Below are 12,490 nucleotides of genomic sequence, written 5' to 3'. Positions count from 1 at the left end.
ATAAAAAAAAATTATCTTATTCCTTATCCACATCATCAAGATGGTAATCCGTTTATAAAAAAAAATACTCAAGTAAACTGTTTTGTAACTTTTTATAGTTCGGTACCGGTTTGTGAAAAAAATATACTTCATAACTATTTTGTAACTATTTATAATTTGGTAATCATTTTGTAAAAATACTATAATTCGCTAACCTAAAAAATAATTAACCCGTGATATGCATTAAAGAAATAGTACTAATTGGGTTGAACTATTATTCAAAAGAAAGTTGTCGTATGCACCAGAGAAATAGTACAAAACTTCCCATTTGATATATGACCAAAATCTACAATTACAGAAGTAAATTAAGATTTGAGACAGACACATCACCAATAGTATTAAGGAGATAACACTTTAGTGCTTGATTCATATTGAATTATGTATCTAATTTTCCCTCATTAATTTATCGAGATAGACTTTAACTAATAAAAAATCTGTTATCCTAAAAGCAACATTCTGGCAAGAATTGATTGGCAGAAACATGAATATTCCAAAAGAAAACAAATTATGCTTTACAAGCGTCGTGTAATAAAAATGTCAATATAATAATGAAAAGAGAAAAGGGTCGTTGCGGTTCCTGAACTTGTGTGTTAATTAACTCCCAAATTGTACAAAGTAAATGCATTCAGGGATATCCACGATTAACCTGAAAATACCTAATTAACTTAAAAATACATGCTCAACTTAGGTGATACCATGACAGAAGTGAATTTCACTTTTCATTTTCTTTGTTTACTTTGACACAGCGAGAAATATCATAGCAAGGCAAAATTTAAGAATATGAAGGGTGGACAAGATTTGAAGATAGAAATAAACTAAATTAACAACCTAAACATCAACATCGATCCGAACTTTACATAGTGTATGTAGAAACATCAATTATTTTTGAGTGTGTATTTGTTCGAAATGCAGTCCCTGAATAGATGAATACAATACAAATTATGATTTCAAAGCTGCTTCCGATCCACTCAATGTCGATAAAACACATAATTTGATGATACATTAGAGGGGGGGAAAGGTGTTATACCTCAAATATGTAAATTAATCTAGTTTGCAACACCTGTAGTTCTGCGTCGGAAGATTTCAATTCCCAAATAATCCAGCTGACCTTGAACGGCAACATGAGGCTTCCCAACTTTCACACGCACGGCGGAAATTTGTGGAAACTTTGTCAGAGTGGTGGAAGCAATTCGTTGAGCCACCGACTCGAGTAGATTACAGGGCGTGCCCTCAACAAATTCCTTAACTATTCTGTTGTACAACAAAGTAAACAATCAAAAGCCTAAATAACAGTTCAATAGGCCGGAAGACTAATAGGTATTTCCCAATGTCAACGTAATAATGAAAATGGTTCAAGAAGTCGGAAGATGGCAGTAATGATGAATTTCAAATAATCAAAACAAAAACACTAGAACAGACCAGATACTATCATAAAATTCGGATAATCATAAACTCTTAACAGTAGATTCAATGATGCATTGCTCACCGGTAAATTTCAGTATAGCTGATAGTATCTGACAGCTGATCAGAATTACCAGCTGACCCGAGATCCATCCAGGCATCTACATCTACAACGAATTTCTGACCTAAAGTCCGTTCTTCAGGTTTCACCCCATGGAAGCCATGGAACTTCAGTCCTCTTAGTATGAGTTTGTCTCCACTCAATATCTGATCATTTTCCATCGTAAACCCTGATCAAACAACAATGTGATTAGAAAGGATTTGGATCCCCTCAGGTTCACTTCAACTTGAGGGGTCAATTTCAACGAATCGACATCAAAATAGTCCAATCCTAATTAAATTAATGTACACCATTCATTTTGCAAAGAATGATGTGGATTCGTTGAACTTTACTCCTGAATTTGAAGTAAACTTGAGGTAATCTTAATCCGATTAGAAATTTTCTTCCAACTCAAAACCAAATCACACTATTAGTAAACATCTATGCTGCCCAAAAATAGAAATTGTTCAAACACGGAAATACTGAAGCGGTAACCGATGAAGCGATATTTCTTTCATAATAATATGTTATAAATATAAAAATTTCGAGTTTCAAAAGTATTTTCAGAAAAAATGCTGAAACATAGGACTCGACAAGTTTGCATGCAGCATAGGTAAACATTTACATTCCTAATAAACAATCAGACACTTCCAGATCAGAATTCAAATCTGGGCAACTGCAACATTAAAACATAGTTCAATCTCTATCCCTTAAAAACTCTGAATTACATCAATGGAGAATCTAAAGTTGCATTCAGCTACATAATCACAAAATAATCAAAAAAATTAAGCTCTCCCTTTACTATAACAGCTTACAAAGTGAAGTAATTCAATTTAACATAAAAAAAATCTAAATCTGTTTAAGGTAAAAAAAAACATTTTGAGATGAAATCAAGTTAATGCAATAATAACTCTAGAACACACCAAATGATAATCAAGAATTGTGAAATTTACTGAACTCTCGGTCGGAAAAACGTTACCGCAAAGCTACCGCCGATAAGCTCTTACAGTACTGTAATGGCTTCCTCGTACTTGTCGTTCTTCTTCTTCCTTATTTTATTTTCGTCTGCCCTTATTATAACGGCGCCGTTTTTAGTTTTAAGTTAATACGTATCAGCTAATGTGGCTAGCTAAGTACTGAATATATAGTTTGACCCCTGAATTTATATCCTTTTACTCATTTAACTCCTAAACTTAATGTTCCACCTATCAAACCTCTGAACTTGTTAAATAATCTGATTTGACCAAACTTGATATGATAGTTTAAAATCAAATGTATAATTTTATTTATAAATTTAATACTATAATAGCTAATGTGAATTTACATTTAGGTTATAAGGAAAATAATTAAGTATTTTCAACTAAAATTAAAAATTAAATGGTATCAATAAATATAAATCAAAACTTATGTAATAATCTTAAATATATTATAAAATTTAAATGTCATTCAGACATTTAACCGTTTTATGAATAATATCTAAGAGTATTAACTAAGTCAAATGAAATCTAAACATATCAGAAAATATACTTTTGTATTGTTATTCGAGTTGGCACCATTATTTTTAAGGGGGCAAGTAATTAGTGATCTGTTCATGATTCACACCAATTGACTTGAATATATAATTATATATTTATTTTTTGAGCTTCGAAGCAATTTAGTTTAGAAAATTTATATTTTTAATTGAATTCTTATTTTATTTTTGTGAAAGTTGTTTTTTTTATAAATAATACGAATTCAATCTTTTAAAATATTTTCATCAGTTTAAAAGATTAAAAAGAGTGTCAAATTTTAAATTATGTAGTTAAATTAGTTCCAATCACTAAAACTAGGAATTATTTAAGTTTACTCAACCGGACACTAATAACATAACATAACGATTCCACTGGATTTTGATAACATAACGATTGAGTGATATGCTATGGATATTATTTTGAAACTTAAAATTCCATTGGTGGTTGATCCCGAGATGATGGCCGAGGATTGTTCTGTTTTAGCAAAGTAGTTTAGTAATATTGATTTTGTTTTCGTAATGCGATCTATAAATCAGGCGGCGCATGTTCTAACATACACCGCTTTTTTGTCAGATCATCAGGAATAGTTCTCGAATTTTTTTGAGTATCTTACAAGTCGATTTGAATTAATAATTATCTCATTTTATTTTAAAAAAAAAATAAAAAAATACACTTCAACCAATTTGAAGAAAAGAGGGAAGGCAGAAAATAATAAATTATCTTATTACTTTTTTATATAATAATATAAATTGACATCTCATGTTCATTATAACTTAAGAGGATTTAAATCTTAAAAATATTCATACAAATATTCTATTAGGAGAACCAAAATATATGTTTATTTTAAAAGATAAATTTTGTTGATACTAAAAACAAAATTTATAATTTATTTGAAAGCTTTTTAAACCAAAAAATAAATAAAAATATGAATTTTATAAAACCACCAAATGAAACGCCTCTGATCCGTAACTGGTTCGTTTTTCTCATGACCAACCAAATCTGATTTACACGAACCAGATCTGGTTCGCCATAGAAGATGAACATTCCATGGGAGGAAGACGAACCTTGACTGGATCGTGTGAATCAGATCTAATTCGTTTTTTTTTTTCAAGATGAACCAAAATCGAGTTTTAAAAAACACGAATAGTTTTTAATAAATTTATTTTTTTAAAAAAAATAATTGTATATTTTAACAAATTATTTTGATTTAATTAAATTGATTAATTTTGAATAATTAAGATTTTAAATTAAATTTTAAAAAATTTATTAATAATTGGAGACGGTTTTAGTGTTGGAGACGCTAAAAACAATTATTAGTATTAAAACTTAAATTAAGTAAAAAAAATTATTGATATTATTATTTGAATTTGTGGAAAAGACTTGTTGTTTTTGTTATTTATATCATTGAATTTGAAAGTTATTTAAATATACAAGACTTGTTTGAATTTAGTCCAAATGAAAGAAAGGTCAATTTGATAATTTAGGTACAATTGAAACCTGAATATGACTTCTCAAAAAAAACTAAATACGCAAAATAAGATATAATTGATATTTTTTTCAACGTAAAATTAGAAAGGGAATAAAAGGTCGTGAATTTTTTAAGTGATTAATCAATATCATTCAACTATACAATGTTCATTTTTTTATTCTCGGTATCTATCTCTATCTAGAGAAATAATTAACACATCTATAAGAAGAACAATTATAACCTGCGACTGTATCAGCAAAAATAAATGCATTCTATAATCATGCGCATAAATGGAATGAATATAAAACAAGTAATATTGTTTAATTAAAAATTTATAGTATATTGTTTTATTAAACAATATTTCACTTCTAAATTAGAAATTAAACTTAAAATAATAAGAGCACATATAATTATATTATATCAATAAAAAGTTGTTCTACAAAATTATTGGAATAAATAATACTTCCCTGTAGAAGGCCCTCACCCAAATCATATTTAAGCATCCAAAATGGGCATCTCAAAGACAATTCTCAAACTCCAGTTGCTAAAATATTAAGTTTATGATGGGTTTCATCAACTGCTGTCACTTGTTTAATGTCAGTGATGAACATAACATCAAAAAAATCATAATTATATCAACCATTTTTCAGGCAAGTTCACATATAATGAATATCATTCTAAGCATGTACAGTAAATGCAGAGTTAGCTCTATCATTGAATGATGTACCTAAAAATTAAAGACCAATAGCAGTCGCTCGAAGAATCCGTGAGTTGAAATGTATCAAACTTCCTTCATCATCTATAAAAACTATCCAATTTAAACTCTACATTTCGAGCAAAAGGGAATAATCCCCTTCTGACAAAAAAATTGCTGAGAAAACTATCGTCGTTCTTTCAGAACTATATATATATATATATATTGCAAGGCACAGTTACTTTTGAAAAAAAATGAAATGAACTTCTGTTGTTCATCAAAACCTTCCCAAAAACTGTACAGCAGATCAAATACCTTTTCCGTAATGTGTTTTCTCTAATTCCAACCTCATGGCCTCCGGCAGATGGTAAATTACAGCAACAAGATACAATGAGGTCAAGCAACTCTTCGGTAAAAGAGGACATAAGCAGCAGATGTTTTAATTCTGTCTTCATTAACAGGAATAACGCTGTCATCGTCGAATTCATACCACCTACCTTGACCATGCTGCATAAAAACATGAAAGCTGAGGATCACTTGAAAATTAACAAATGCTTCCACGGATAGACATAGTTTCGCCACATTAACAAAATAAAATATTTGTAGATAATTATTGCATGTGATATATACTAAATATATCTGCACAAACTCTCATCAAAGTAAAAGAATATGAGAAAAAAACAACACTTACGTCAATAAATGCAGTATAGTGACCACCTCCCATGCATCCATAATGGTTAATTATTGCATACAGCACGTAACGATAAGAAACCTGTCCATCCTCCTCGCGAGAAATGTAATTTGAAAGATGAAAATCCCGTACTGGGAAATCAACATGAGTTTCCAGCTTATTCTTACTAAATCGACTGTATGAGAACCTCTTTAAGTGAACAACCAATATCTCAGGCAATCTCCATAAATCTAATTTCTTAGTAGCTTGTTGATGCTTTTTGCAGGCCGGACAATACCTAATAATAGGTATAAAACATTTGACATTAGAAGGGAGAGAGATTAGATCCACTTCATTTTTGTGGGCACACGATCACAATCATACAAATCCATAATTCTCACAAACAGGTAAGCAAGCACAAAACAGACACAAATGTGTTTGCCCTGTTTCAGCGCACGCAAATAGCTTAAAACTTTAACATCTACACAGAAAGATTGGTAAACGTAATTCTGCAGCCATTATTGAAGTTTAAATTAGAGAACAAACTAACCACATGTCTTCCTGTCCCAAAGGCTCTTCAGTTAAAAATGCTTCCAGACATTTATACAAAGAAACAGAATCATAGGGCCTCCTTGTATACAGTTGTGGCTTAAAAACCTCAGGTAAAGATCTTAGAATGCATGTATCATACTTCTCAATCATTTTTTCTGACCATGAAACATGCACATTAATTGTCTTCTTAAATCTAGAGAATGATATTGGGTTACTCATTTGTATCCCTTCTCTTGATCCAAGCATATTCTCACAGCAGAACTGAAAATCACTGAAATCTGAATCATCATCTGTTTCACCATCTGTCCCAGCAATATCATTTGAAACTGTAGGACTAGGGACGTCCTCCATTGCAGAATCTTCATTAGTTGCAATTTGTGAATCATCATTAGTTGCAATTTGCGAATCATCGTTAGTTGCAATTTGCGAATCATCGTTAGTTGCAATTTGCGAATCATCGTTAGTTGCAATTTGCGAATCATCGTTAGTTGCAATTTGCGAATCATCGTTAGTTGCAATGTGCGAATCATCATAATCATTCAATACATCGTCATCAGGAGGCATTATAAATGGATTCACCAGTTTAAGATATTGTCTACGCAGATCAAGTCCAGTATGAAGATTGGACAATCTCGTTACAAATGGAATGCCAAACAACTTCCAGTTTGGCGTTCTACAGGTCAATTCTGAAGTCCTGGAACCCAAAAGTTAAATGACTCAGTAAAGGAGCGTGAGGATTAGCAACTAAAAGCAATACCAAAGCTCTGAATAAAACTTACTTGTCCAAGTATTCATGCATAAACACAACCAAGGTGGATGCCTCATTATCTTTGGGCAACCGATAAGCAACAAGTTTGTCATCATCTCTTATCAAATCCAGAGCATCAGATGGCTCCATCAAGATACGGAAAATTTTGTTCCTGTATATCTACATGACACTCGTAAAGTTCAGAGCTCATGATGGATACGCTTCACACACAAAAAAGCATATGCCAAATTCATATCCAAATACTTCATATACATTCTATCATCATTTTAAGAACTAAAATAAAATGAGTATTGATGGTTTTGGTAAACAGTGTATTTGTTGAGCATTCATCACATATACATGAAGGCCTTACTAATTGAGAACGAATCACCTTTGGTAACTAGCCGTCTTTTTTCAAAAAAAAAAAAAGTGTCTTTATGTTAATAATTTGTGCATTTGATTCAAGGAAACAATCAGCAAAGCACAAATCTATGATATTATGGTGAAGCTATACTATACAAGTGACCCATTTATAATGATGTAAAGTCCATGCTAGGATTGAAGGTACTAGGTGAACATGCTCCCAAAGTCTTTGAGAAACAGTCATATACATTAGAGCAATTTTAGTGAACTTGAAAGAGATTGTATTGCCAACATACCTCAGCCACTAACAAGGTTTCATCATTTCCTAAGGAACATGCAGAGCTCAAGGCATCAAGAAGATCCTTTAACAATCCACACTTTAGCACAGTAACAGTTATAGGAGAAGGCAAGGTAGCCCCATCAGTGCTCAACAAAGTCAAAGTCATGCTTCGCATTGTTGTTGAAGGTAGTGGCAGCGACAGGTGCATAAATGGGTCAAATGTAACAGACTTCTTCTTACACATATGGCAAATCAGTGTTGAACGATACTGACCCTAAAAACAATAAAGAGAGATGTAATCAAACATAGCTGAGAGGAAAACAAAGGAAGTAGTTACTTCACCATCTTAAGCCATGAAGACATCAATAGCAGCACATGCAAAAAATCTAAACACCTTATTTCAAAATTAAAAGCATAAAGAAAAAGTAACAGTTTTTGAGAATTAACTATTCTAGGGCACTTCTAAATTTCATAGATCTACTAATCTCAGGGAAAACCAAAAGCAAAATTTCAACAGTAATTGGAAATTTTGCACTGATTTACTCAGAAAAAAGGAACCAAAACTGGACCAATTAGTAAAAAAACACATCCAAAGAAAATAAACGACTCACTTGGTACAAATCAACTATACTGGAGTCATTCCGAGCCAGATGATTCTGCCAATATTCATCAGCTACTTCATTGTCTGGACGGTCATCTGTATCTTTAGCTTCAATATATTTCTTGGATTTAACACGGTTCAGATCTTCATGAAGTCCATCAAGCAAAAAAACAAGAAATTCCTGCATAGACACATCACAACATTTTAGCATTACTTAAGAGGGATCCCATAATTAAACACTATCAATATGTGAATCAGACGCTAAAACTGCAGTAGATCAAATAACTACACTAACTTGGGAATCATGCTGATTATAACCACTGAATTGAGGAGCAAAATTAGTGACTTTTAGCTTGAACATTCTTGGAGCAACTGGAACTGCTCCTGGAGTCCAAAGCTTCCTTAACAGGACTTCAAATGCCAAAGCCAGTTCACCCTGGATAAGAAGCAAAGAGTTATCCAAAAAGGATTGGCAATGCAAAATATACAGAAATTACTATGGTAAAATAAACTTATTGTAGCGTACATTCAAGCCCAGTGGATTTTCACGATTTATTTCTTTTTTATAATCTCCCAAGAAATAATCAACTAGCTTTGAAGTGTGTGCTAAGCACTGAATGACACTATTCATGAAGCATGTATTCCCAAGGTTCCTTAATCCTGTCAAACCAAAGAAACCAACTCTTCTATATCCACAACCAGAAAGTGATAAGTTCGCTGGAGTAGCAGTGCTCATAAGCTCACTGCCCCCATTCATTTTAATTGAACTAGTGCCGGAAAAATCATCTTCCATGCTATTTATTTCCATCTCGTCCGACTTTCCATCTCTACCCTTGATGGAGTATGATAATCCATGGACTTGCAATTCAAGAAGAATCTGAAAATACAATATGCAACATAAGATCGCATAAAAAAAACACAACAATTGTCAGAGATAGAATTTGTACAAAAATCTGTTTAGGAAGAGTGACTAACAAATCCATCACCTCTTCCGCAGGTTGTCCAATAGAGCCATTAGGCAGATCAACTTTATCTTCCAAGAGGAGTTGGGTTATTTGTCTTGAGAAGTCCCAAATCATCTGTAAGATAAATCAGTTGAATGAAAAAATACTTCTTTCTCAAATAAAGAATAATTCTTTACAGCAAATTAAATAATCCTCGACAAACTAACCAGTTTATCCTTAGGGGAAAATAGATTGCAAGCTCTGTTGTAAACAATCTCATTGCCCTGTAAAATTGCATCTTATAGTCAAAGACACATAGAGTAGACATAAAAACAGCAAAAACAGTTCATGTATCACTTTTAGTTAATTAAAAAATAAAACATAAGCTCCTCAGTTTAAATTATTTGACAGCCAAATCAACAATATCATACTTTATCTGATCATCTATATGTAAATTGCAAGTTGCAACTCTCAAATAGGGGCATATGCCATATTTATTTTGCATTCAGACGGACATAAAATATAAATTTAAAATTTGATGTTTGTAAAAAAGCAGTTACTTTTTTGAATCGTTATCAAAAAATCTCAATTCTGAAAATAAAACAAAGGGAGCAAGCACAAAGAAAAGACAGAGGCTATTGAAAGAAAACTTACATTTAAGCCAATTTTCACAATCAATGTATTTGTTTCTACAGAAACTGAAAGCCTGATTTGTAAAGGAAATGCATCTTCAAACAAATCTTCTACAAGCAAAGAGGTATTTACATCGTTCGATTCATAGTTCCTGTAGGAATTGAGAAAATCAATGCCCAATAATGTGGAATGATATCAAGTTATCAACTTCAAAGGAAATCTCTTTGAAAATAACAGTTCTAAAAGATTAAGCAAGACATACCTAAAACAGAGTAAAAAATGTGTGCAGTCCAAAATTTAATAATGTAATACTAATACTACAATTACAAACAAATGCAGAATTTTGTATCATTAAAAATCCCTTAAGTTCCCAACATGTGTAAAATTTCCCAATTGCACTTAGGATTCTAATAATTGCTGGGTCAAGTATGCTTCTAACTATTAAGGGCTTGATAATTGTGAGATGCAGATGTTAAATGATATATGTCTGTACACCCAAAGTATAATGGTTGCACAAAAAAATCACATCTTCACATAGAGGTTGCATGTTTATACGAAAAGCTTTCAAAAATAATAGATCAGCCAACACAAGTTTAAAATTGCTTGTTGATATTCTTAAAGCTAGAATAGAATGATTTGAGCAAGGATAGTTATCATTATTAGACCTTATCTAAGATTTAAGTTAAACCATGACCATCATCTAAAGAGTTCTATCAGACAATAAGAAGTGCACTTGCAAAATTCGACAAAATGTAATAGCAAAAGCCACATCTCAAACTCAATGCAGCTAAGGAGTCGTATAACTTAACTCATTATTTATAATCAGCTATGATATGACTTCCGCTCGCACTTCTCTACTTCACTCATTTTGCGACACTCTACTATTGTTAGCATACTCCTCAAATTATGCAATGCTTTCTCATGACCCCTAATGTTACCACTAGCCATAAAACGCAGTGCGTCCTATAATTAATTTCTTTTAAGAGGTAAATCAATTACTTTATATCTTTCTCTCTTGCACCTCATTCATGACTTCTAATTCAAGTAAAAACAACAAATTATATCAATTATTACAACAACAATAGCTTTTAATCACTTCAAGCACACAACATTATAAATTTATAAATAATCAATTAAGAAATTACGTCGATTAAAAAGCAAATTTATTTAAACCAACTCACTCACAATTTAAGTGTTCGAAGCCACATTGAAGCAGACAATAAAGCAAACACGTTACAACTCTCCCTTCTACCTTCATCTACCTTACTCAACTCAAGCACAATCTCCTTATTAGAATCGCGACCATAATAATAATCATCCTCGTCGCTATTACTACTCACTGCCACGTCATACAACACTCCAGTCTCACCGTCGCCAATTCTCGCCGCGTTCCACCACCTGAATTTCCAAAAATCAAAAAACAAACACACAATTATAACAAAACAAAACTTATATAAATAAAATCAAAAACGCCAATTTGACAGACCTAAACGGAACTAAGTAAAGCTTCTCAATGCCGTTATCATCGTCGTCAACAAAGGGACGGGAAAAGTAACGGCCAGAAGGATATGAAGTAGAAGCAGCGGAGCCAGTGAGGTCGAGGTCAATTAAAGTATTATTAGTATTATTATTATTATTGAAGGTGGTGTCATCAGCGGCGGTTAAAAAATGGTCGTCCATGAGCGGAAAGAAAGTTAGGGTTTTGAAGAGGAAGGATTTGAAAAATCTATTGAAAATTGAGAGAGAAAAGTGAGTAAGTTTAATGGAAGATTTTGCGATGAATGAGAATATAAAAAGTTTTACTGAGAATACACGACGACGCCTCATATAGTCTTCAGGAAAAACAATTGAAAATTAAATTACTTATTTTTGTTTTTTTCGACACATCTTATAATAGTAGTACTAATTATTCATTAGGATTAATTATTCACACTAATTTAATTTCGGATTTTAAGATGGTTGAGTTTGATTGAAATTCTATGGTGTTGGAATTTGAAAAGGATTATAAAAATAAAATAGATTACTACTATAAGTCGTTTTTATATTTAGTATCATATTTAAACATATAATTTAGTGTATAATTTAGTGTTTTTATATTTAGTATCATATTTAAACATATAATTTAGTTTTAAAATTATTTATTATCAGATAGTCTCTACCATAAAGAGCTAATTTGACCTCTTTTTATTTGGAAAAATATTCAAAATGATCCTTTATATTTAAATTATATTCTAATTAAACATTAATATTATTAATCATTTATAATGTTTTCATTCTTTAATTAATTTAATTGTCAAAAATTTAAATTTTAGGGTAGAGATGAAAACAAAAAATCAAAAAAGGGGTACAAATGAACTTTTTCCTAGGTGAGGGTATAAACGAAAAAATATTACAAGGTGGGGTTTTTTTAAGTAATTAGGCATTGTTTTTATATTTAATATCATATTTAAACATATAATTTAGTTTTAAAATTATAAGTTTATCCA

General features: G+C 31.4%; 2 protein-coding genes across 4 annotated transcripts; both read right to left on the bottom strand.

The window, feature by feature from the left end:
* Positions 1-859: 859 nt before the first annotated feature.
* Positions 860-2,627, bottom strand: LOC126676531 (dihydroneopterin aldolase 2-like). Of its 3 annotated transcripts, none has more exons than XM_050370749.2 (3): positions 2,520-2,627; positions 1,526-1,730; positions 860-1,290 (listed from the first exon to the last, which is right to left on the bottom strand). In XM_050370749.2, exons 2-3 carry the CDS (start codon positions 1,720-1,722, stop codon positions 1,086-1,088), a joined length of 402 nt encoding a protein of 133 aa, XP_050226706.1. In that variant the 5' UTR covers positions 1,723-1,730; positions 2,520-2,627; the 3' UTR covers positions 860-1,085. The 3 variants fall into 3 exon arrangements, with proteins under 3 accessions (XP_050226706.1, XP_050226707.1, XP_050226708.1); XM_050370750.2 differs by having other exon boundaries at positions 2,499-2,612; XM_050370751.2 differs by lacking the exon at positions 2,520-2,627 and adding an exon at positions 2,464-2,481.
* Positions 2,628-5,129: 2,502 nt separating this feature from the next.
* LOC126676530 (ubiquitin carboxyl-terminal hydrolase 8-like) lies at positions 5,130-11,838 on the bottom strand. Its single transcript, XM_050370747.2, has 13 exons — positions 11,491-11,838; positions 11,190-11,402; positions 10,026-10,155; positions 9,599-9,655; positions 9,414-9,506; positions 8,954-9,304; positions 8,723-8,863; positions 8,438-8,608; positions 7,843-8,100; positions 7,215-7,363; positions 6,434-7,129; positions 5,905-6,181; positions 5,130-5,720 (listed from the first exon to the last, which is right to left on the bottom strand). Exons 1-13 carry the CDS (start codon positions 11,829-11,831, stop codon positions 5,610-5,612), a joined length of 2,988 nt encoding a protein of 995 aa, XP_050226704.1. The 5' UTR covers positions 11,832-11,838; the 3' UTR covers positions 5,130-5,609.
* Between the last annotated feature and the right edge of the window lie 652 nt (positions 11,839-12,490).

The sequence above is a fragment of the Mercurialis annua genome, linkage group LG4 (assembly GCF_937616625.2).
Source record: "Mercurialis annua linkage group LG4, ddMerAnnu1.2, whole genome shotgun sequence".
NCBI lineage: Eukaryota > Viridiplantae > Streptophyta > Magnoliopsida > Malpighiales > Euphorbiaceae > Mercurialis > Mercurialis annua.
The sequence above is the reverse complement of the archived record's forward strand: the minus strand, read 5'-3'. Positions and strand labels throughout refer to the sequence as shown.

Coding starts and splice junctions, on each gene's coding strand:
- LOC126676531 (XM_050370749.2), bottom strand. CDS start 1,722: ATGGAAAATGATCAGATATTGAGTGGAGACAAACTCATACTAAGAGGA. Junction 1,291..1,525: donor AGCTATACTGAAATTTACCG/GTGAGCAATGCA, acceptor GTTGTACAACAG/AATAGTTAAGGAATTTGTTG.
- LOC126676530 (XM_050370747.2), bottom strand. CDS start 11,831: ATGAGGCGTCGTCGTGTATTCTCAGTAAAACTTTTTATATTCTCATTC. Junction 10,156..11,189: donor TGGCTTCGAACACTTAAATT/GTGAGTGAGTTG, acceptor CAATTCCTACAG/GAACTATGAATCGAACGATG. Junction 8,609..8,722: donor ATAATCAGCATGATTCCCAA/GTTAGTGTAGTT, acceptor GTGTCTATGCAG/GAATTTCTTGTTTTTTTGCT.